The 25,141-nt window shown below is 41.5% G+C and overlaps 1 protein-coding gene across 1 annotated transcript in view; it reads left to right on the plus strand.

The window, feature by feature from the left end:
- Window positions 1-25,141, plus strand: part of ascc3 (activating signal cointegrator 1 complex subunit 3) — a 152,008-nt gene that overhangs the window by 102,799 nt on the left and 24,068 nt on the right. The window contains exons 17-34 of the mRNA XM_072394952.1: window positions 1,638-1,757; window positions 2,172-2,336; window positions 2,613-2,699; window positions 2,820-2,996; window positions 4,190-4,415; window positions 4,787-4,941; window positions 9,631-9,729; window positions 9,825-9,993; window positions 10,946-11,166; window positions 12,137-12,222; window positions 12,368-12,534; window positions 13,423-13,568; window positions 16,968-17,088; window positions 17,520-17,662; window positions 19,537-19,674; window positions 21,474-21,594; window positions 21,916-22,048; window positions 23,734-23,859. Of these exons, the coding sequence (XP_072251053.1) occupies window positions 1,638-1,757; window positions 2,172-2,336; window positions 2,613-2,699; window positions 2,820-2,996; window positions 4,190-4,415; window positions 4,787-4,941; window positions 9,631-9,729; window positions 9,825-9,993; window positions 10,946-11,166; window positions 12,137-12,222; window positions 12,368-12,534; window positions 13,423-13,568; window positions 16,968-17,088; window positions 17,520-17,662; window positions 19,537-19,674; window positions 21,474-21,594; window positions 21,916-22,048; window positions 23,734-23,859 (2,600 nt within the window). The remainder of the gene's footprint in view (window positions 1-1,637; window positions 1,758-2,171; window positions 2,337-2,612; window positions 2,700-2,819; window positions 2,997-4,189; window positions 4,416-4,786; window positions 4,942-9,630; window positions 9,730-9,824; window positions 9,994-10,945; window positions 11,167-12,136; window positions 12,223-12,367; window positions 12,535-13,422; window positions 13,569-16,967; window positions 17,089-17,519; window positions 17,663-19,536; window positions 19,675-21,473; window positions 21,595-21,915; window positions 22,049-23,733; window positions 23,860-25,141) is intronic.

Genomic DNA, 25,141 nt, shown 5'->3' on the forward strand with positions numbered 1-25,141 from the left:
CAAGATATTACAGTGCACACTGTGAGGTGGAATAGAAGTGGGCTTTAAATGTACTAAAGTAACAGTATAGTGGTTACCATCTCGAAACAGGATCTTTTACTTCACCGGAGAACACCATGTCCGATAAACACAGTGAATATTGTTTTTATCGGACAAGCACCACACAATACTCCTAGTAGGGTTACATTTAACCCATAACATTATAAAAACAAAAGGGTGGTGGGTGGGAGCAGTTAACATCATTCATATAGGATCTGACACAGAGCTGATTGTTTGGCTCAGGTGATGTGAAGTATTCAGCTCGGTGCTGCAGCTTATTACTGTAGAACAGCTGATCTGAAGCTAAATGAACCCACTACTGCTGTGTGTATCTGTGCTTTAACCATCACAGCTGTTCTCACATGTGCCATATTGAAATGAACACCTTCACAAAAGGTTACTAAACAGCATCTGATGATTGGGTCTTTCTGGAATTTCTACCAGATTATTGGAAAGCAGTACATGTGTGAAAGGGCTTAACAGCAGAACTTGGCTTGCATTAGATTTCACAGGTGGACCGGATAAAGTGGCCTGTGGGAGTAGGTTTCACACAGAGATGGAAAGTCAACATAGTACTAGTGCCTACTTATGAATATGATATTGCATAAAGTGAAAGGTGTGGAAACAAACAAGAGCGCCCTCCTGTTGATTTGAGCAATGTAAAAACGTAAATAAGTAAGTAAAAATTTCATTTGCACCTTTCAAGATAAATATCACAAAGTGCTTCACAGCAAAATGCTACAACTAGCAATATAAAAACAAAAGTTAACAAAAAGCAAGTTTAGAAATAAGAGTTTCTGCACACGTGGCAGCAGAAAACGGTGTAGCTTAACTGGGCTGCCTGCCATCATGACCCACCTGTTGAAAACACTGAGCAGGTGAAGTATCAGGCAAACACTAACTCCAGTCTTCCTGTTAAAAAAACAGCTAGATAGTGGTGAACACATTTTGTGTGAGGTTATATTTTCTGTCTCAACCAAAGACGACTTTAAATGATCTAAATCAGTATGTGTGTTAAATGAAGTCAATACACCTTTGAAATCTGAAATTTATAGTACCTCACACCCATGAAAGTTTTGATTCTTTTTGGGCATTTCTAAATAACTTCTAAGTATTGTAGAATTATAGTAAAGCAACAGAAAAGTAGCAATATAACACATTTATAACAAAGCATCTTTGGCTAGAAAGCATAGTTTCTCTTCCAATGTTTTCTGGTTCATTACAGGAATGTGCAGCATGAATTTTCAAAATGATAAAGGTTTTTCACCTTCAGAAATTAGCAACGAAAGAATTAGATTTGTTTTGTTGTTTTTAGCCTCTGTGAGGCTCTTTGTGTTGCGTTTTAAGCATAAGAAGTGCCATATAAATTAAATTTGATTTGATTTAGATTTGGTACGGTGAACTGGACATGCTTATTTATTCAAATAGCATGAAATGAACTGGAAATGTTCAATGAATGGCATGTTATGACTGATAAGTTGGTGGGAGCAGACGGTAGCACATGTTTATGACTGCACATTTATCAAATGTCCACTAGATGGTGGCAGAAAGCAGTGGTGGTAGTGAGCTGTGCTTGGTTCACCTGTCTTGTACCTCAGATTGCTCTGGGAACAGTCACTACTGTGGAGGAGGCTGTGAAGTGGCTCAGTTACACTTACCTGTATGTTCGCATGAGGGCTAATCCACTGGTGTATGGCATCAACCACAAGACGTATCAGGTTGGTGGAACTTTTTGAATAATGTTTGTCTGTCTCTCCAAGATCTTGCCCGAGATTTTGAATGGATGTTTTTACTTGGGGCAAGTGTCTGGTTGACTCTGGATATAACAAAGATAAACAGTCAAATAGATCCATTTGATAGGGGTAAGGATTCTGAATGCCTGAGTCACTTGTGTTAAACATTTACAGAGCACAGATTACATGTATTTGCATGACTGCTTTTGAAAATACAATTACACCCTCATGGGGTTATAAAGAGGGAGGGGAACACCTACTACAAGCTGCTAAGAGCATGAGTGAAATCATAAGTAAGTCCTGTCTTCAGAGTCAGAAAATGCTTGTAGGGTTTGGAAATATTTGAATGCAATATTCTTGAATGTAATTAATGGATATAAAGAATCCTATTTGTTTCAGATGGATCCAGCTTTGCAGCTGCACAGAAAGGATCTGGTGGTGGAGTCGGGCAGGAAGCTGGATAAGGCGAGGATGATCCGCTTTGAGGAGCGCACAGGTTACTTCGCGTCCACTGACCTGGGCAGGACTGCCAGCCACTTCTACATCAGATACAACACCATAGAGGTAGACTCGCTCCATAAAGTAAAGCACCGCAGTGGTAGACTTATTCCGATACCACATGCAGAAAAATGAATGAACACTATGTACAAGAATAAACAGAGACATGCAGTGTAGACAGGTTTCTCCACATCCCCACTGTCTTCATGGGACTAGGTGAGCCCTAATGTGGTTAAAGAAAGAAAGCATTTGTGGAGGATCTTGTGTAGAGTGTGCACGAGGTTACATGTATTGCCCTGGCTGCAGGGAAAACTCAAATCACTTACATTTCCCTCCCCTCAGACGTTCAACGAAGATTTCAACTCTCAGCGGACAGAAGCTGACATCCTGAGTATTCTGTCCAAGGCTGAGGAGTTTGAACAGCTCAAGGTATCTCTGACTGTCTGAGATGCTGTCCAGCACTGCCATCTCAACAGCAAATCTACTCACAGTTCTAAGTCTATTATATAAAGTACAGCGGTATATAACAAAGGAGATGTGTGTCGGCAGGTCCGGGATGAGGAGTTGGAGGAGCTGGATCAGATGCTGTGTAACTACTGTGAGTTGCCAGCTGCAGGCGGCGTGGAGAACAGTTACGGCAAAGTTAACATTTTACTGCAGACCTACATCGGTCGAGGAGAGGTGGAAAGCTTCTCTCTCATCTCAGATCTGTCATATGTGGCACAGGTGAGGACAAAAGAACACATGCACTCATAGTCTATGTTTTCTGTCAATAAACAAATCTGACAGTTTATAATAATGCAGCCTAGTAGTAGTTAAACTGACAGATCACAAAAAGACTTGATGCTGTGTCGTACCTTTTCTTAAAGCTGGGGTTACGACTTAGAGAAATAATGCTTGTTGAGCTCTAATCACACATAATCAGTAACTGCTCATGTGATGCAGCCACGTGTGTCTGCGATAGCACGTCTTCTTGCAGATTCCTCACGCAGACCACTTAGCCCAAATATCACAGTGAGTAGAATAACTGACCCAGAAAGAGGGCAAACAGAGCTTGCAAAAGAGTCAGCATCTTATTTTCCTGCGACTGGATGTCATGCAGGGAGTAGACTGGCTAAATCAAAGCCATTTAGCCAGTCTACTCCCTGCATGACATCCAGTCGCAGGAAAATAAAATACATTTGACTGCCGCAACAGGAAATCAGATGCAGATTTAAAATGTGCCCGACTGGAATAGTATGTATGTATGTCCTCAGAAACCGCGCAACAAGACAATAGGATGGTGTCTTTATTGTTGCTCGTCAGCGTGTCCTGTCCAGAGGGGAAAATACTTTGGACACTGTTCATAAAAACAGCAGCTACAAAGTGCACTGTTAGACCATATTCCCCTGCCTCTCCTTCCAACTTTCTCCCTAAAGGATCAAAACATCAGTGAAGACTGTTAAAAGTGTGGCTGGTAAGCTGCGGGTCTGTTTCAAGTTTTACAACTGATTTCATTCACCAGACAATGGGATCGCATTAACACCTGACTGAATCAGTCACAGCCTGACCACAGTTGAGCAGTCTATCAGTAAGTGACACTGTCATCTGACCTCTTCCCTTGAACCAACTTGGACAATCCATCAGTGCATGGCTGTAGCCAACCTGCACGTCTGAACCAAACCAGACCTCCTCTCGACAGCACGTGTGATTAATCACCTGAATACAGGATGATGAACCCGACAGCTGCTGCGAGTTACTTCTGTTCCACTGCTGATATGGTTCAGGAGTTTGAGTCCAAGTACAGAGTTCTGTATTAAATCTATTTCTGTCTTGAATAAGCGGAGGACAACAGTCCACAGGTGCAGCTTTGGTATGTCCAGCTCCGAGGTTGCTGTTGATTGATCTCATATTTCTTCTGATGTTATCACCTCTCCCAGAATGCTGCTCGGATTGTGAGGGCTCTGTTTGAGATTGCACTGAGGAAGCGGTGGCCTGCCATGACCTACAGACTGCTCACTCTCTGCAAGGTGATTGACAAGCGGCTGTGGGGCTTTGCCCACCCTCTTCGCCAGTTCCCCAACCTGAGCCACATCGTGTTGAACCGCTTGGAAGAGAAGAAGCTCACTGTGGACAAACTAAGGGAAATGAGGAAGGACGAGATTGGTAAAAACAGAATTCTAATTTTATTGTAGTCGGGCTTTATAAACTACACTTTGATATTCTTTAAGGATAAGTCTTCCACAACAGTCAAATCATACTCGCCACAGTCAGTTCTACTCTGCCAGTGTTTCATTAAGCTGTTACTTTTAAAGTAAGATGTATTGAACAGATTGACTCGGGGTGTATAATCCCACATTGTATTCAACTGGAAAATGAAAACAGTGTTTTCTTATTCACGGGGTGCTGATGTACTTGAAGTCCATGTCATGCTAAAAAGCCAGTCAGCCCGGCTGTTTTTTGTAAACTTACTGTAATAACTGCATAACATGTACAGGTCATTTCAAATATGCTGACACTACATGTATTGTTCCCAGGTCACATGCTGCATCATGTCAACATTGGGTCAACTGTCAAACAGTGTGTCCACCAGATTCCCTCAATCACAATGGAGGCTAGCATCCAGCCAATTACACGCACCGTCTTACGTGTTCGTCTCATCATCACACCTGACTTTCGCTGGAATGACCAAGTAAGATAACATTCAACAGCTTCATCTTTTGTTTGAGACAGTTTGAAGTTGAAAATGTTGTCGTATATCTGTGTTAGATCACTTACAGTAATGTCAGATCAGTGGGCCTCATGCACAACAGATTTGTTCTGAAGTCGTGTGTACGAGTGATTTAAGAGAACGTCCAGGTCCTCACCACCCTTGCATTTTTGGCCACGGGAACCTTTCAGAGGGAGGTTGGAGACAGATCGGGTGTGTCCCAGTCCTCTGTGAGTCGTGCCCTCCCCTTGGTCATCAAAGCTCTCATCAGTTTATCACCCATGGTGCATCAAATTCCCACCCACCACTGTCCAACAAGTACAAATTAAGAGGGACTTTCACGCCATGGCTGGACTGCCAAACATAATGGGAGCAACAGACTGCACACATATACGCGTAAAAGCAGCCGTGTTGTGGAGCACATGTTGTCTCCCACTACCTGAAGCAGCCCAGGCAGACAACATGGCAGAAGACCGACCCCCCCATGGACCGCCCCATCAAAGTGCCATCATGATGAGGCAACAGCTGATTGCACGGTTTTATTTGCAGTCATCGAGCGCCTGGCCATGGCGAGACATTTTGTTTTAAAGCCATTTTCATATCAAACCTTTTCGTCTTTATTTCGGTGACATTACGAACTACAGGTGACACAGAATCGACAGCACTCGTAATTTCTTCCCATTTCATCGCTTTAGCAGGTCCCGTAATTCCACTGGTGACACTGTAAGAATGCCAGCTTTTCCTTTTTGGATCTCTGAAAGCAGAACTTCAGTCTCAGAGCCCGTAAAGTTGTTCTTTTTGAGCCTTGATGCCATTCTCATGACTCAGCACTTCCTGGCACAGCAGAGAGGAAGCTTAGCCTTATATGGTATTATTTTGGGCGTGGAGTATGCAAATTCACTGTCCTCGTGCACGTGTGCTGAGCTACGCACGGTGGCATTCGTCATTTCCACAGGTCGTTTCCACACTTTTCCAAAGTTAAGAGCGTTTGTTGAATCTGACGTGGCGTGTTCGTACGAGACCTTCTTATGAAAAAAGTGAGAGAAACTTAGAATAAGAACAGGGAAATGTTCTTGCATGAGGCCCACTGTCATGAAGCTGGTTGAGAGAATGAAGAGCAAAGCTGTTTTTTGGAATATTTTGAATGTTTAAAAGAATATAATATTAAAAACGGTTAATTTTGCTACATATTATTAAACCGTGTGGTGTCTTCAGTTTTGTTCTACACAGTAAGAGTTAGTAAAACAGTGAAAAAAAGAAATCAGAACCTTAGACTGATATCTATTGTAGAGGGAATGAAATCTTCTTAGGTACATATGTCAATACACTGCTGAACACAGATGGGTACAAGTCAGCTGTGAAGCACGACAGCTTCCACTACGAACTCTGTTGTGCTGCCTTAAAGGTTGATGCTATTGTGTGTTAGTATGGCAGCGTATCAGTAGAGTGTGCTGTATTCCAGAACAGTGATGGACACAGACTAATGACAAAGTGTGAACCCCACTGCACAGAAGTCCCACAGCTGAAGTCCTACCAGTGTCCGTTTCTCTTTGTTAAACCACCACAGCGGTATATTTCCAATGGTTAACTTCTTCAAGATTAAATACAGCAGTTCCCCTACAAACTTTTGAATATCAGGTCTGTGCGTTATCCCAGTAGAACTTGTATATCAGCTAAAGACATTTCTGTCACACTCCTCCTTACTAGGAACACCTCAAATTGAACCCCTCACTTGCAATGGAGAAGAAGCTATATTCACAAGGTGTAATTTCTCTAAACTTGGACAGACAAACTTATTTGTATAGCTGGATCCCACTAGATTGTAATTTTGTCAGGTGTTCACAAGTAATTTTTTACAAGTCCAAGTCAAGTCTCAAGTCTCTCGCCACCACTAAATCAAATTCAAATTCTGACCTCAGAGCTGTAAAATCCTTCATCCTGATCAGTTGGCTTTGCGAGCACCTGCCCATGTCTGTTTTTGTGGTCTGCTGTCACTGAAGAAACAGGAATAATATCTATGAATTTCATATACATTATCAGTGAGTTACAGTGTTCAGCAAAGTCTTCAGGACCAAACTTCTTCCTCCCCGTCATTGCTTTTTATGCAGAAAAAGTGAGATCAGTGTTAAAGGAATGGAAACAGACAGCTGTTACAGACAAGAGCTGTGTGGCGTGACCTGTGACCTTAGCTTGCTGCCAGCCCTCTGTTGTAAGTTTGTGTGCATAAGAAACCTGATGTTAGTCATAGAACTTTTTTCCAGATTTATCATAAAGTAATAAAATAATCAGACCCTGCCCTAAAAGCAGAATGAAAAGAGATTATTCCATTTAGTAATGAATTTGCTGCTCAAAATAACTCAAGTCAGAGTCAGGATAGTACTGAACCTGGCATCAAGTGTGTATTTTTTTACCATTATAGCAGTCAGAATGCTCTGAAACATAACGATTTAGATTTGATTAAATCTGCATGTTATTACTGTGTCAAACTTGAAAAAAGAGATTCACAATTCTTTGGAAATAGAACCAAAGAAGACAGTTGAATTTGGTTACTGATCTACTACTACGTCTAATTTTGATAACTAGGCTTTGACATAGTATGGAAATTATTATCCAGCTCCCTACACAAGACACCACCTCAAAAGAAGCCATCAGCATTAGTGTACTGAAGAATTCCATTAGCCTCTGAGTCACAGAGGCATTTTTAAAGAATGTATCAAACCAGTCCTGCCGCGCCACCAAATACCCTTGAGTTAAATATTGCTGTATTTTTTCACTGTTGCCTCGTCATCGGTCCAAAGTTTGGCCACAAATATTAGTGGGCTGATCATTTCGGAAACACTGAGTATGCGGTATAAAGGTGGATTATACTCTGAACCCAGGCTGCTGCTGGCAAGTCCAGGAACTGTTGAGCTTTTAAAATCAGTGTTCTCTCTTCCTCGTGGCTTTTGAGCAGCACCACCAAATATACGCAAAGTGCTTAATGATACAACAGCAAAGCCATTGCCACATTTCCACATCGGAGAAAAGCAGAGCTTCCCCTCCCCTACCTTGTTTTTCTTCTAGCCATGAAATCTCCATCTGTCCTCGCAAGCCACAATGCTTCCAGGCCTCGCCAGTATGTCCCACCTCAGTGGGCAAACAGGCCAGGGGGGATCATGGGAAGCTTAGTCCAAAGTTTGTCATGGAATCTGGGTGGAACAGGAAGCCTATTGTAGCAAGGCTGAGTATGAAGATGAATGTTTATGTCCGATTAGCAATGCATGCTGTAATCATGGGAGAGTAGTAATGGGACACTGGCTGGCTTAGCTCTGATCCGACTGCAGAGCCAGGACACATGTCCCAACACATGAGCCATCCTCCCTCACGGCACCCAGGAAACAGACCACACTGAGTCATTTTTATGTTTCCGACTTTCATTTGGCAGGCTGACACAGTGGTTGAAGACTTTGAAGTGCTGCTGTTTTAAAAAGGCCATGGTGTGGAATTACCTTTAGTCTGTTATATCAACAGATAAGCCATGACATCATCATGTTGCTCTCCGCTGTGCTGCAAAAAAAAGCTCTGACCAAGCGTTATGAGGATTTCAGCATGCATCCTGTAGCATTGGTACAAGTAGATTAAATAAATCTTTGAAGTTACAAGGTGAAGTTGGACTTTTCTTTTTCTCAAATTAAGTCAAGTGGACGCCTTGAACCTTGGGTCACTTTCCACTAAATGTTTTCTGATTCATTTTATACTGAGGCATGGCACATTATCCAGCTATAAGAGGCCACTCGCCCCAGGCATAACCGTTGCTATGGAAGCGGTATGTGTTAGAATCACCCACATGAGTGCCTACCAGTGTTAAGGCTTTCAACAATGTGTGCTACAGTAGTCCTTCCCTGATTTTAGACCACACGGTTCAGCATCCACTACCCTCTGGCATCACTCAGACATGAGCACCAGTCATCTTTTTGTCCATTTACCAGTATCAGGAACCCTCACAAAATGCTTTCGTCTCCATGTCCATGCATCACAGTTTTTCTCTCGTTAGTTTGTCACGTGTCTACCAGATTTTTGCCTTCGACTGTGTTTTCTCCTCTCCACACATCGACTTAAAGAACTGTACACCTACTGGCCAAGAAGTAGCTGGACCATGGTGGGGCCACTATTACAAGATGGTCAATATAATTCATTTTACATATCATTGGTTATAATAGATGAAATTGCAAAGTTGCAAAACACAAGATCCACACCAGTGGGAGTTACACAGCTGGCATTGCTCCTCAAAGACACAGGAACTGAAATATTCAGTGTCAGATATATGGAGAAAACGGGTGCTGCCATGGTGTGCAGAATGAGAAAAAAATTCTTCATTATATTCACTGTCACCCAAAATGAATGAAAAAATGCAAACAGCAGACGATTTGTTCTCTTTGGCATTGCAGAAAGTTGTTAAGCTGCCCCACAGGCATGCTGGGGCATGTGCGACAGTCTCCTGTGGGCTGAACTGTCTGCACAATGTTGCTATGTGGGGGCCACAACTAATTAAACAGCAACTTCTAAATGCTGTGATGATAGCATGGCACAAAATGTTGAAAGAAAACATTTAATGTAGCACAAACAGCTAACTTCTACGTGTAGTGTGAAAAGGATGTGAGACAGAAAGTAACCTTTTTCCCTCTGGCTCAGGTCCATGGGTCTGTGGGTGAGCCGTGGTGGTTGTGGGTGGAAGATCCCATCAATGATCACATTTATCACTCTGAGTACTTCCTTCTACAGAAGAAACAGGTAGAAATTGCTTTGATTTGGGTATCATCTAGCATGAGGACATTATCCCTCAAAGTGTGTTCTTATTTTCTTATGTGCTGTGATCCTTCACCCAGGTTGTGAGCGGAGAGCCACAGCACATAGTTTTCACCATTCCTATCTTTGAGCCATTGCCCTCCCAGTACTACATTAAGACGGTGTCCGACCGTTGGCTTGGGGCCGAGTCCGTCTGTATCATCAACTTCCAGAACCTCATTTTACCAGAGAGACACCCCCCACATACAGGTACACACACTCAGACACGTTTCTGTGTGTTGAGCTCTATCTATCTTGAAATCTAAGGTAGGAATTTTGCCTCCATTTTACTGTGTACTAACCATTTTCACCTGTATCATAATCATTGTTTTTGAGTTAGTTAGCTGTTCCTTCATCAAAGTAAGTCTTCACAGCCAGATATAGGAGCCTTTCTGACCTTTAGTTTTGCTAGCATTAACTAATCGTAACAGATTGATTGATTAGATTATGTTCAGGTTCAAAATGATTTTTTCTTCTGTCCAAATAAGAGTTCAAATACACGTCATAGTCAAGATTTCATTGTAGGACATTATGCCAGCAGAGCACTAATATCTCAGTTTCAGCTGCTTTCTTGTGGTCAGTATGTATGTGAGTAATGAAGGTAAGACTACATTCTGTAAAAGAATTTGGACATAACAGCTAATTCTCTGGTCCCCTTTTTTCATCTGAAGCTATTAATTGATCTACTGTAACTGTACTAAAATTAACACAAACAATTCAAGACCTCAGACAAAGATTACAGTGTGTTGGTGACAGAATGGGTCCCTGCACTAAACTTTTTTACAGCCAATTAAATTCCACATTAGCATAAAGAATAATACTCATGAAAGCTCATGTACTACTTCCAATTAGACTCATTTTAAATAATTTGCAAATGACAGATTTTATTTACAGCACGCCATCCATGTGTGTTTGCACAGGACTTTCATCTGTTCCCTCGCTTTTATGCTGCTGAACTGCACACCCATGACGTTCTTAAATAGTTAATCCTCAGTTTTGAGCGGGTTTCCAGTTTATGTTTATGCATTTGGCAGACCTTTTTATCCACTCATACCCTCATGTCCCAGGTAGGCAGGTGGCGTCAGGGTCGTTGGGGTCAGGGTTTGATTCAGTCAGATGTTGTTTTATAGGATCCATTTTTCCATTACTCTTTCCCTCTCAGAGCTGCTGGACCTACAGCCATTGCCAGTGACAGCTCTGGGGAACCGGGAGTATGAGAGCCTGTACAAGTTCACTCACTTCAACCCCATCCAGACTCAGATCTTCCACACACTGTACCACACTGACACCAACGTCCTGCTGGGGGCACCAACGGGCTCTGGCAAAACCATTGCAGCGGAAATGGCCATGTTCCGGGTCTTCAACAAGTATCCATCTGCTAAGGTTAGACTGGCCGACTCTCTCTTTGTTGCTGTGAAAAAATAAGGAGATTCTCTACGACATCTGTTAGAGAAACATAGAACTGCCCCATGCTTTTGTGTTCTCTAAATTCTGACTGAAAATCCTCAGACAGGTCCTGTCTGAGCTGATGGTCACATTTGCAACTGCTTCTTTGAGGATGTGAGAAAAAAGGGGAGTTTGTTATGAATAAAACACCCAAATAAAGGTCAGGTTTTTATTAAGAATAAAGTACATCGCCTGTCTATAAGAGAGGTTGATCAGATCTGGTTAGTCTAGTTTGTTCTCTGATAAAAGCAAAGTTGTTGGTTTAGATGAAGCTTAATGGCAGGTTCTGCTCTAAAGCAGATGTGTGTCACCATTTATCAGTGACAGTGGTGGATTCGATCTTTTTTTCAGGGGGGTGAAACAATTTCAATTTCAAAGAAGCTGATAAAACCATTAGTGAGAGCTAAAATAATGCATGGCTCATCAAAGCAATGACTTTGACAAGCAAGCAACCATACTGAAGAAAGCCACACTTGTTCTCCTCTGTTAATGATAGATAAAAAATGAGATGCTGTAACGCGGGAGGTTGTTGTGATATACTGTAGCTCCAATTTAAGTTCAGCATGGGGTAACATGGCATTGTTTATTTTATCCATCTATGCATTCATTTTGTGGAGGGGCTGGAGCCTATCCCAGCTGTCCTTGGGAGAGAGGCGGGTACACCCTGAAAGGGTCATCAGTCCATCACAGGGCCACACAGAGACAAATGAGACAAACAACTGTGCATGTTCACACACACTCCTAGGGTTCACTTCAAATAATCAGTCAAACTAACATGCATGTTTTTGGACAGGAAGCCGCAGTATCGGGAGAGAACTTCTGCTTTCACGGGTAGAACGTGCACACTGCACACAGAACGACTCCAGCAGGAACCTCTTTGTCATTTTTTTTTTGGTTTTGTGCTTAGGTGGTGTACATTGCCCCTCTAAAAGCCCTGGTGAGAGAGAGGATTGAGGACTGGAAGGTCAGAATTGAGGAGAAACTGGGAAAAAAGTAAGACTACTACCCACTACACAGGGGCAGAACACCGACATCAGCTGTCAGTGGGACTGTCCTGTTAGAGAGCCTTGTTTGAATGGATATTTTATTTACTGAAGGTATTATTGGAAAAAGTGCTTCCGTTTTGTTGTGTGTGAAGAGTGGTGGAGCTGACAGGTGATGTGACTCCAGACATGAGATCCATAGCGCAGGCTGACCTCATAGTCACTACACCAGAGAAGTGGGATGGAGTGAGCAGAAGTTGGCAGAACCGCAGCTACGTTCAGAAAGTAGCTATTCTCATCATTGATGAGATCCACCTGCTGGGTAAGAGCCCTGCTGGATCATTAAAGTCCTTTTTAAATGGCCAGGTTCTTCTGTTTTTGCATCAACGGTCATTTGTAGATTTGTCAGTCTGATTACAGGCTGACTGACCAGAGGTTTTCAATTTACATCTGAACTAATGCATTTAATGTCACCTTAAGCAAAGGAGAAATGCTAGATATACCGTATTTTCAGGACTATAAATCACATCGAACAAAACAGTGTGTCATGAAGAGGAAAAAAAATATAAGTCGCATTTCTTTAGAAATGTATTTATTTATTTATTGATCCACGGGGATGTCAAACGTGAGGGCGACCTCCTCCAGCTCTGGCCGTCTCGCTTTCAGCCCGCCATCAGCTTCCTTTGTTTTCTTCATCAGTCAGATTAACCTCTGCTTGCCTCCAATCCCTCAGAAGTTTCTCACTCACCCCAAACTTTCTTTCTGCTGCTCGATTACCCTATTCAGCAGCATATTTTACCACCTGTAGTTTGTAATCTGCACTGTAGGATTTTCTGTCTCAGTTGTCTTTAAGTTAATCTTTCAGTGGTACAGGAGCAGCACATTGTTGTCACAAGCCTAGAGTGTCCTCTCGCGGCTGTAGATAGCAATGTTTACTCCTTGGTTCATGTCAGTCAGTGTGAGTTAACATTTAAAAACATGTTAAATGATTTATATTTTGATATATAAGTCGCACCTGACTATAAATCGCAGGACCAGCCAAACTATGAAAAAAAAGTGCGATTTATAGTCCGGAAAATACGGTAAGCCAAATGCCTCATTTACTAAATATTATGAATATAGCCAAATTTTCCATTTCAGAAAAGCCACACCTGGCACCAACTGTTAGTGTGTCATATTGATTGGACTGTACCACTGTATGTGTTTCCAGGTGAGGACAGAGGTCCAGTATTGGAGGTAATAGTGTCCAGGACCAATTTCATCTCTTCTCACACTACTAAGAGTGTTCGAGTTGTAGGCCTTTCCACAGCTCTGGCCAACGCTCGAGATCTTGCTGACTGGCTGGGCATTGGACAGGTGGGCTCCAACACGCACCTTTCCACAGATATTTTCCATTTTTGGCATCACATGCTAGTACAGGCTTTTTGTTTGACCCCCAACATGTTACAGAGTGAAGCAGACTGTATTCTATAGTTTAATCCCATATTTCATTTGATAAAAATATTGTCTAATATTTTCTTACAGCATTTTAGAACATTAGGCTACATTCTTCTATATAAATGGCACTTTTCTTTCCTTTCAAGATACGTAGGTTGTATAGTGGCTGTTTAGTACCAGTTAGCCTCGTTCTTTTGGCAACAGTAACACTGACTACTGTGAGCTTCTGCCATGAAATGTAGACTCTGTATTTGCAGTTATCAGACAGTTATTGTCTATATTTCTGCAGTGATGCATTCAGTTGCTGGTCAAGTACTCCAAAGCAATGCAGGTGGTCCAAAACTCTGGAAGATGCCTACAACTTTCCCACTTCTTATAAAGCGTTGTATAAAACTTTTTACGCTCTATGGGGCATCCAATTATTCTGCTTCTTTCTTTCTGTATTGTTCTTTCTTTTTTTGTTCTTTCTTTCTTTCTTTTTTGTTCTTTCTTTCTTGTTCTTTCTTTCTTTTTTGTTCTTTCTTTCTTGTTCTTTCTTTCTTTCTTCCTTTTTCTTTCTTTCTTCTTTCTTTCTTTCTTTTTTTGTTCTTTTTTCTTTCTTTTTTGTTCTTTCTTTCTTTCTGTCTTGTTCTTTCTTTCATCTTTCTTTCTTTCTTTTTTGTTTTGTCTTTCTTTTTTGTTCTTTCTGGGGTTTTTTGTTCTTTCTTTCTGTCTTTCTTCTTTCTTTTTTGTTCTTTCTTTCTGTCTTTCTTTCTTTCTCTGTAATATTACTCTTCCAGTCACAGCTGCTGAATCACAACAATTTAAATTGCAGGTGGTGTTTTCAGCTTTGTTTTTTTAAATATTTCTTTATTTTATATATTTTTTTGATGATGCCTGATGATGGCACATGGTGTGGTATATGTCTCAAAATCATGTTGCTTGAAACCTTTACAGTTTGTAACACTAACAATAGCTAACTAACCCAAAGTAATTTATGTATTATTACATAAATGCATCAATGTTTGAATGATTGCTTGGCATTGCTAAATATTTCTTTGTTCAGGTAAGGAATATCAGAGAAAGGGCTCACTTTCACAATCTTGTTCTTTGAAAATTATCATATAAAAAATCATATAGTGCAATGACCTGTGGAGGGTGAGTTCTAGAGGTGTTGCTCAAGTTATAAGACATTTATTGTACAGATTGTTGTCAAACGTGGGTGATGACAGAAGTATAGAACAGAGCTGCCAGGTTAGATTTGCTTTCTTCTTTCCTCCTTTGCTTTGTGTGCCGGGTGAAGGTGGTGCTGCACCTCCGTGGAAAATAAGACAAGTCATAATTTTGGACAGTTGAGCATGTAAATCTGTTCTGGCCCTTTCAGACCTGATGAGACATACACTATATTGTCAAAAGTATTTGCTCATCTGGCTTTACACATAAATTCATTTAAGTGCATCCCATTCTGAATACATAGGGTTGAATATGACGTTGGCCCACCCTTTGCAGCTATAACAGCTTCAGCTCTTCTGGGCAAGCTTCCCACAAGGTTTAGGAGTGTGTTTATGGGATTTTTTTACCGTTCTTCAAGAAGTGCATTTGTGAGGTCAGACACAATTGGACAGAAGGCCTGACTCTCAGTCTCTGCTCTAATTCATCCCAAAGGTGTTGAGGTCAGGACTCTGTGCAGGCCAGTCAAGTTCTTCCACACCAAACTGCTCATCCATGTCTTTATGGACCTTGCTTTGTGCACTGGTGCGCAGTCATGTGGAACAGGAACGGTCCATCCCCAAACTGTTTCCACAGAGTTGGGAGCATGAAATGGTCCAAAATCTCCTGGTATGCTGAAGCATTCAGAGTTCCTTTCACTGGAACTAAGGGGCCGAGCCCAGCTTCTGAAGAACAACCCCACACCATAATCCCCCCTCCACCAAACTTTACACTTGGCACAATGTAGTCAGATGAGTACCGTTCCCCTGGCAACCGCCAAACCCAGACTCCTCCATGAGATTGCCAGATGGAGAAGCGTGATTGGTCCCTCCAGAGAAAGCATCTCCACTGCTGTAGAGTCCAGTGGCAGCGTGCTTTACACTACTGCATGCAGATGTTTTGCATTGCACTTGGTGATGTATGGCTTGGATGCAGTTACCATGGTAACCCATTCCATGAAGCTCTCTACGCAGTTCTGGAGCTAATCTGAAGGCCACATGAAGTTTGGAGGTCTGTAGCGACTGACTGCAGAAGGTTGGAGACCTCAGTGCACTATGTCTGTCATTTTACGTGGCCGACCACTTCCTGGCTGAGCTGCTGTCGTTCCCAATCGCTTCCACTTTGTTATGATACCACTGACAGCTGACTGTGGAATATTTAGCAGCGAGGAAAGTTCACGACTGGACTTGTTGCACAGGTGGCATCCTATCAGGGTACCACGCTGGAACTCACTGAGCTCCTGAGAGGAGCCGTTCTGTCACAGATGTTTGTAGAAGCAGTCTGCATGCCTTGAATTTATACACCTGTGGCCATAGAAGGGACTGGAAGACCTGAAGTTTATTATTTGAATGAGTGAGTGGATACTTTTGGCAATATAGTGTACATGTGTTCTTATGTTTTATGCATTATGTGTTACAAACAAGTTACATTGAAATTTTCAAGCCACAGCAGCTCTTATTTTTCGGACAGACTGCTTTGCTGCTTTGCTTCCGAAGGAGGAAGTGGATCAACACATTAGCAACCTGTAACTGAGCATTATGTGGCCTCTGGCCACTGTCCAAAAGGTTAAATATTGCTTTTAGGTTATTACTGTTTTAGTCTTTCAGTTTATAATGACTTATGAATGTAACCAGGTTCATGCCATGTAATCTACAGATTTCATATAACTGTAGATTGACATTTGCTCTGTTGTCAGAGCCATAAAGAGATGGTGATGGCAAACCAGATTGGATGTCTGACATCTATAAATCTGTCTGGCTGCCCTTCTGAATTTGTGTTGCATAGCTGTACAGTCCATGCTCAGGGCTTGTAAGGTGCCTATAGGTATGCAGAAGATATCATAATAGCACACACACACACTTTAAACCACCTTATCACACACTTTGTCCCAGCTTTTGTTCACACATTGGGTGATAACACCCCATCACACAGTAAATACAGCAGGCACATCACAGTCTAAGCACGACACAGCAGAGTCCAGCTGTGGCCTGCTGCTCTGTGTCTCGGTGGCAGTGACACAGCGTTCAAAATGCAGCCAGATGGAGCTTCATGTTGACAGCTGCTCACATTAAATGTCTTTCTCCTCTTTTTGTACCACACCCCCCTCCCCCCCTCTGCTTTGTCTAACAGGTGGGATTGTTTAACTTCCGTCCGTCTGTGCGCCCTGTCCCACTGGAAGTTCACATCCATGGTTTTCCAGGACAGCACTACTGCCCCCGCATGGCCAGCATGAACAAGCCCACCTTCCAAGGTTCAGTTCCACAGTCACATGCAAAAGTTCTGAGTGCACATTTATATGATATGTATCTTCTTTTAGTTATTACAGCTCTGTAGTTTATGTAGCTATATATTATATTAGCCACAAAATGTCCCAAAAATATGATTGATTTAAACATTTTAAAAGCAGTTCATGTTTCTTTTCAGTCTACAACTTCTCTGTGTCTCAGATCAATTATTGTGATGAAATTCAAAGTTGTCATATCGTAAAATTAGAATTATTAATTCAACTTCAAGTACCACACTATGTTCAGGTTAGGTGAATTTGATTCTGTAGTGATTCTGAAGATCCATCTTCAGCATTTGTTGACAGAAAGGGTTTGATCTCCAAACAGTCACCAAAAATAAATGTATTCTTTTTACCAACCTTTTGAATTATTATGCTGTATTTTGGGCTCTTTGCAGCAATACGCAGTCATTCACCAGCCAAGCCGGTGCTGATTTTTGTATCATCGAGAAGGCAAACCCGTCTGACTGCCCTGGACCTGATCGCCTATCTGGCTACAGAGGACAACCCTAAACAATGGCTGCACCAGGACGAGAGAGAGGTACACCAACACCCTGAGGAGGAGAAACATTAATCTGTTTCAGACAGGTTGTGTTCATGCACAACACTGAGAAAAAATGGACATTTATACAGTACAGACCAATTAACTCTGTGGCCATCGTATGGCCTGCCCAAGCAGCTTTACTGATGAGACAAGAAACCCTTCAGTTCCGTCTTTTCAGCTCACTGAAACATGTGAATGAGAACTGCCTCTCCTGTGTAGACTAAACATAACATAAAGTAACAACTACTGCAGCTCTGTCCATCATTCAGGGAATGTGCCACACCTCGAGCTGTAACGTTGGCTTACTCAGGGACCATGCTAATGCAACAGAGAAGCTGCACATGCAGTGCAAATATGAACCAATGTGCTGTTTCCTTCGTTTCTAATGTGTTGTGTTTTCCAAGCGCTCATCTCCTTTCCCCACCCTCCTCCTCTGCTTCTTTCTAAAGTGTGCTGATGCTACATTTTTCTGAGTGCTGGTAAACGTACAATTACATGTGGAATTCAACATAACTCATGCCGCAGAAGCCTGTGTTATCCTCCATTATGATGTGAATAATATACTGTCTAACATGGTGTGCACTGAGTAGTATTCTTTATCTGCCAGTTGGCCTTTGTGTTATATTTCCCGTTAGCTGCAGTTCCTAACCAGCACCCTTTATCATCTGCTGATGACCAGAGGATTTTCTTCTTCATTATCTCTTGATATGTAAAACCTTCTTGGAAGGAAGGTGTTCTCTCTTTTCCACTGCTGTAAATCTTCTTTAATGCCCTGTGGACCATTGTTTTACAGCTTTATGCAGGTTGAGGTCAAGAAGTTATAACCATGATTTACTGGCAATCATTTCAGCTTTCACTTTTGTCAATAAGTACTCCCACATATGCCTTGGCAATTTAACCATAAGATTTCCCAGTTTAAAGTCCTAGGACTGAAACTGTTTTCGAGTGGTGTCTTGAAAGACTGGCCCAGTTTCTGATGTGCGTGTGTGAGCAGTCCCCCTGGCCTCAGTGTGTGCTCCTGTGATATATGCTGCTGCCTGCTGCTTCTCTGTGCCGGCCCATGTAGCAGCTCAGCTCCCTGCTGTTTGACTGACAGGCTGCTGCTAATAGCTGCTTAGCTCTCACTGGGGGTCACCTGCAGCTGGGAATCCCCTCTCAGTGCTGATGGCTTTCCTTCCTTCTGCCCCCACGTCAGAACCTCAGCTCCCTCACACAGGGCTGGATTGTTAGTTTGTTTATTTCTTGAAATAATCAAATAATCATTACTTTTCCTCCAGTTTTTTGTATTGATTATTTGGAGCATTTGAAAGTTTTATTTCATTCATCTCCAGGTAGGAAGCTGTTGACTGACTGATTTTATTGAGTGTTCACTTTTCTGTTCGGTAGTGCTTGTGGAAGCAGCTATAGCAGCAGTAACTTGAAGTAATTGTTTTCTGCTTGCCGTTATCAGTCTTTCACATTGTTCTGGTAAAGTTTTTGCCTGCTCTTCTGTACAACGCTGTTGTTTCCTTGAGGTTTGCAGGGATATGTTTCAGCTCTGTTCCCCAGGTTTGGCTCTTTATAACTTTTAACCATATATCTTTCAACAGGAGGAGAACAACATTTAGAAAAAGTTTTTTTTAGATAGGATAAACAGAACAAACATGAATGATTTTAAAGGAATAGATTGTTTTTGCTCTTAGCTAGATTTTGATCAGTCTGAACAGACTGATGAGAGTACAGGGAGTTGGTGTTACAAGCAGAGAGGAAAGCCAGTGAATTCAATGACCAGAAAATGTCAACAACAAGGGAAAAACCTTAGCGTAGCTAAAACGTCCTGTTTTGCATTGTTCAATCAAAATGTGTGATCAGCTAATCTGGCTTGTCTGCAGATAGAGGACATCATTGCCACAGTAAGGGATTCCAACCTGAAGCTTACACTGGCTTTTGGGATCGGTATGCATCACGCAGGCCTTCATGAAAGAGACAGAAAGACTGTGGAGGAGCTGTTTGTCAACTGTAAGATTCAGGTATGACCTCCATTTGAAGTGATGCAGGTGCTGTGAGATTTATGCAATGGAATGTCTGAACAGTGTTTCCTTGCTCTGAGTTCTTCTTAGATGACAGAGAGGAAGTTCTATTGGAATTTACTTGTCTGTTTGAATATTCACATTTGACTCTGATGCAGTCACTTACCGACACACTGTGCTCCAAAGGAGAAAGTGATCAGAATCATTATGAAAGTGATAGATACAATTTCTTTACTCACATTTCTCACATCATTTTACTCCTTTTGTTTACATTTGATGTTGTTTATTTGTCATGCATGTAAACAACAATGTATCTTCAATCTGTCTTTGACAGGATCTGTACCTCAGACTTTTAAGGTTGCTGTAATTAAACCTTTACTTAAAAAACCTACTCTTGATTCAGAAGTGTTGGCTAATTATCGACCTATATCCAATCTCCATTTTTTGTCTAAAGTTCTTGAAAAAATAGTTGCAGCTCAACTTTGTGATCATTTACACAGAAATAATCTGTTTGAAGAGTTTCAGTCAGGATTCAGAGTGCATCATAGCACAGAAACAGCACTGGTGAAAGTTGCCAATGATCTCCTCTTAGCCTCTGATAGTGGACTTGTTTCTGTGTTTGTCCTGTTGAATCTCAGTGCTGCATTTGATACGATCGATCCCAGCATTCTGTTACAGAGTCTTGAACATGTTATTGGGATTAAAGGACCGTCATTAGGCTAGTTTAAGTCATATTTATCTGATAGATTCCAGTTTGTTCTTGTAAATGAAGAATCTTCCTCACACATTGGAGTAAGTCATGGAGTTCCTCAGGGTCCTGTGCTTGGACCGATTCTTTTTACTTTATACATGCTTCCATTAGGTAACATTATCAGACAGCATGGCATAAATGTCCATTGTTATGCTGATGATACTCAGTTGTACCTGTCTATGAAACCAGATGAAACCAATAGGTTGGTCAGACTACAAGCCTGTCTTAAAGACATAAAGACCTGGATGACTCAGAACTTTCTGCTTCTAAATTCAGACAAAACTGAAGTTGTTATCTTTGGACCTGAGCGCTTCAGGGAGAAATTGTCTAGTTATATAGTTACTCTAGATAGTATTTCCTTGGCTTCTAGTTCTACAGTGAGGAACCTTGGAGTTATTTTTGACCAGAATTTATCATTTGACGCACATATAAAACTGGTTTCTAGGACTGCCTTCTTTCACCTTCGTAATATTGCTAAAATCAGGAACATCCTGTCTCAGGGTGATGCAGAGAAACTAGTTCATGCATTTGTTACTTCAAGATTGGACTACTGTAATTCCTTATTATTGGGCTGTCCCACATATTCTCTGAAAAGCCTCCAGCTGATCCAAAATGCTGCAGCCAGAGTTCTGATGAGAACTAACAGGCGAGATCATGTTTCTCCAGTTTTAGCTTCTCTTCATTGGCTCCCTGTTAAATTCAGAAACGAATTTAAGATTCTTCTCCTCACATATAAAGCTCTTAATGACCGAGCTCCATCATATCTTAAAGATCTCATTGTAAGATATTTTCCTAGCAGAGCACTTCGCTCCCAAACTGCAGGTTTACTTGTTGTTCCCAGAGTTTCTAAAAGTAGAATGGGAGGCAGATCTGTTGGTTTCCTTAGCTAGGAAATTGTTTTGGAATTGTCTCTGTATGTAAGAATTGGACTAATTTTTTATTTAATTAACTGGACTTGATTGGATTATGAATCCGATTAATTGGACTGTATCATTGAAGTGCCTTGAGATGACATATAAATAAAACTAACTGAATTGAATTTTAACAGGTTCTGATTGCCACCAGTACTCTGGCATGGGGAGTGAACTTTCCTGCTCACCTTGTGGTTGTCAAAGGAACTGAGTATTATGATGGCAAATCTAGACGTTACGTGGATTATCCCATTACAGGTACACAGTCATTGAGTGTTTACACTTTGCAACCTTGTGACACCTTTACAGGTGATTGTAAATAGAATATAGGCTTGATGAAGTTGTGAATGATTTTATGCCATCTGGCTTTACTTCTTGTGGTTGTTCTTTTATTACTTTACAATCACAATTTTTTAACCTTGCTAATCTGACTAATGCAAAGATTTGTTTGAAAATGCTTTCAAAGTTGGAGAATTCTCTCAACACAACATCACTGTTCATTGCAGTTTATTTAAAGATCACTGGAACATTGTGTAAAAAGCAGTCCATCATAATGATGTACTGCTTGTGTATTTGTAGATGTACTGCAGATGATGGGACGAGCAGGTCGTCCACAGTTTGATGACCAGGGCAAAGCAGTTATTCTGGTCCACGACATCAAGAAGGATTTCTACAAGAAGTTCCTCTATGAACCTTTCCCTGTTGAATCCAGGTAAAAGACACGTCTGCTGTATTTGTTGGTAAGATTTGCCCCATTGTGCGATAAAGACCTGGAGCTCCAATTATCTTCTGAGTATAGAGCAGTGTCTGAATCTGTGGGCCTGCATGAACAATCATCTGGCTACCCACATGGGGCTGTGAATGATGATCAACACCACCTGTTCTACATCGTGTTAGTCCACAAAAGGATGACCTCCGTTTTGCCTTCGACAGTGAATAACATTACTTAGCAAGGCTTGGTCACCTAAATGTATACATGGTAAACTTAAATATTTTCTCTGTGCTTTAGCAGTTTCACTAATTCCAAAAATACATTTAGCATGCAGGCAGCTGACATTTGCAGTGAACATCCCTAATAAGGCTGTGGCAGGGGGGTGGAAAGAATGTTTAAACATGAAGTGAGAAGGTTAGTTTCAGCCCCTTAAAGAACCATCAGTCCCATAGTTCAGTGTCATTCACAAACCAAATAGATGTAATAATCATTGGTGAGCTGTTGAGAAGCTGGACCTCAAATAACTTGCATTTTGGGTGACTGCGGCAGCATAGCAAATTACTGACCAATGTAAGAGAAAATAATATTCCTGAAGAAACAGAATGAATAAAACTGCTCATCATGGACAGGGTGTGTCAAGCTCTCAGAGGCTCAGAGAACTGGGCTGCATGCTGAGCCAAGACAATGTAAAAGTATGATATTAAAATAAGAATAATATAATGCAGTTATTACATAATTATTACATACATGCCGGAAATGCAGTATAAGCTTTTTTAACCATACAATTTTTACTGGTTCCTCAACAAGCTGCTCTGCGAATTGTTCTAATTATCTTTTTTTTACTTAAGTGCTTCCACACACACACACATGCTTCCGCACTCTCGATGATACAGCTGATACATGGCAGCGCGACTGGAGTCTCCAGAAGATGATGAGAGATATAATCCAGGCTAAAAGTAACACAGTTGTTGCATTCATAGTTATAGAGGAGATCTGTCAGCAAGACCATGTGAATATGTGAGTGAATAGGACAATCAGTGTCAGTGACCCATCAGTGAGGCACAAGTCGATCTGATTCTAGTCAAAGTTGGGATGTGTTTTATTCAAACCTTTTCTTTAACTTGCAACCATGGCAGTGTCTCTTGCTTTTTTTTGACAAACCGTTCATCTCATTTATTGTATTTACACATTTCAAACCTGGATGTCTAAGAAAGAACACAGTGATTTAAATGGAAACAAAACATTTGCTTATAGACGCTGTAAAAAACAAGGCAGTTTTATGTCCTAAGTGATTTAAGGACACTTAACATAGCAAGTCCAGTGTTATGGAGATAAATCTAACGATTCCTTTTTGACCAAAACCATGGCGACGGTGGACAGAAAAAATGTACTTTTAACAGGAAGAAGCCCTCGGGAGGACAACCATCTTTTTCTACTAGGTGGGGTAAGGGGAGATTGGAGATGATCAGCATGGGGCAGGATGACAGAGATCCACAGATTAGAAAATGCTGCTCTGGAGCCAGGTAGACCTGCAGATACAAGCAGAGAGGACAGTGAGGAAACAGGATGAAAGAGACAAATGCATAGAGAGTAAAGGAGTATATTTATTTCAAGGTTCATTAAAAAGAAAATTGATCATCTAAATGAACTGACCAACTGGTTTTAATCGTGTCTCGTGTGCATAGCCTCCTCAGCGTGCTGTCAGACCATCTTAATGCTGAGACTGCTGCTGGAACCATCTCATCCAAACAGGATGCCATGGACTACATCACCTGGACGTACTTCTTCAGACGGCTTGTGATGAACCCCAGGTTAGAAAGACGTACACTGACTTCGCATCCTGATACCAACAGCAGCAGTTAATGCAAACCAGAACAAAAGCAAAGCTCGTGCACTTGGACACATTCTTGGACAAAACACACAACCTAGTTAGAGGAGTGCCACGAGGTCCTTCTGACAAACATCTGCTGTGTAGACGAAGACTTTTCCAGAACATTCCAGCCTGTTGGTATTTTCACGGCTGTCAGCCCACATTAACCACTGACTGACTGATTCAAAGGCAGTGAGATTATACCAATACAAACCTGGAAAACCCAGTACTGACAATATTAGATTCAAGCTTTTGGCTCAGCATTTAATGTTTGACCGTTCCAGGGGAAAAAGTAAACCAGTGTGGACCATGTAGACACAACATCCTGCTTTTGAATTGGACCATGAACGTGGTAATCATTCACTTTTGGTCCAGGGTTTACTGTGCTTTCCACAAGTTTTTTATAAAACAAACTCACTAATCTTACCTTTGATAGGAGTACAACTGCAATAGCTGTCAAATATACTATCAGCATTGATAGTAATAATACCTGATTTGGTACTGTTATCGTTTGGTTTTCATTACAGTGCTGTTAATCAGTCCCCCTAACAAATGAATTACCTTTTACTTTGAACACTCATTGTTAACCCCCCGCACATCCTTCGATCCATTCTTTGATGCTTATCTGGTATCTGTATTACAGTGGTAGCAAGCCAGGAGAGTTTGATAAAGGATACATGAACCAGTCATGTATCCTTTATCAAACCCTGTTTCCCAGAGATCAGCCCAGACACCCGCAGAGGAAATCTATTTCCGCTGTGTCTGTTATTTTTAGTTTTATATTGTTTTATTCCTGATCAAGATGAAGGATAACGCATTACTGTATATGCTGTAACAAATCACCCTGTCACATAATCCCCATGTTCCAACAGGACAACACGATTGGTGATTTGCTGGATCTGCCAGTGAATTACTCCCATGTTATCCCAGTGAACTGGGACAATCTTTGTAGAGTTGAGCACAAACTGAGAATGTGCTTGTTGTGCATCCATCACTGCAAACAACTTACTTGGACAAAGACTGGTTGGCTGCTCAGTTACTTTTACCTGCATGGCCGAGAATCTATACCAAGTTGAGATTTTATCAGAGTGCTAACATTATCAAATCAAATTGTGCTGCAGACTGGAAGAGACCAGCTAACGCACTGAGCAGATTGTTAAAGCCGTAGGTTGTTTGCAACGGTGAGGCCTGAGGTTCTGATGTTCAATCACCCAATTTGCTCC

The sequence above is a fragment of the Leuresthes tenuis genome, unplaced genomic scaffold (genome assembly GCF_036924035.1).
Source record: "Leuresthes tenuis unplaced genomic scaffold, fLeuTen1.0.hap1 SCAF_10, whole genome shotgun sequence".
Lineage (NCBI taxonomy): Eukaryota > Metazoa > Chordata > Actinopteri > Atheriniformes > Atherinopsidae > Leuresthes > Leuresthes tenuis.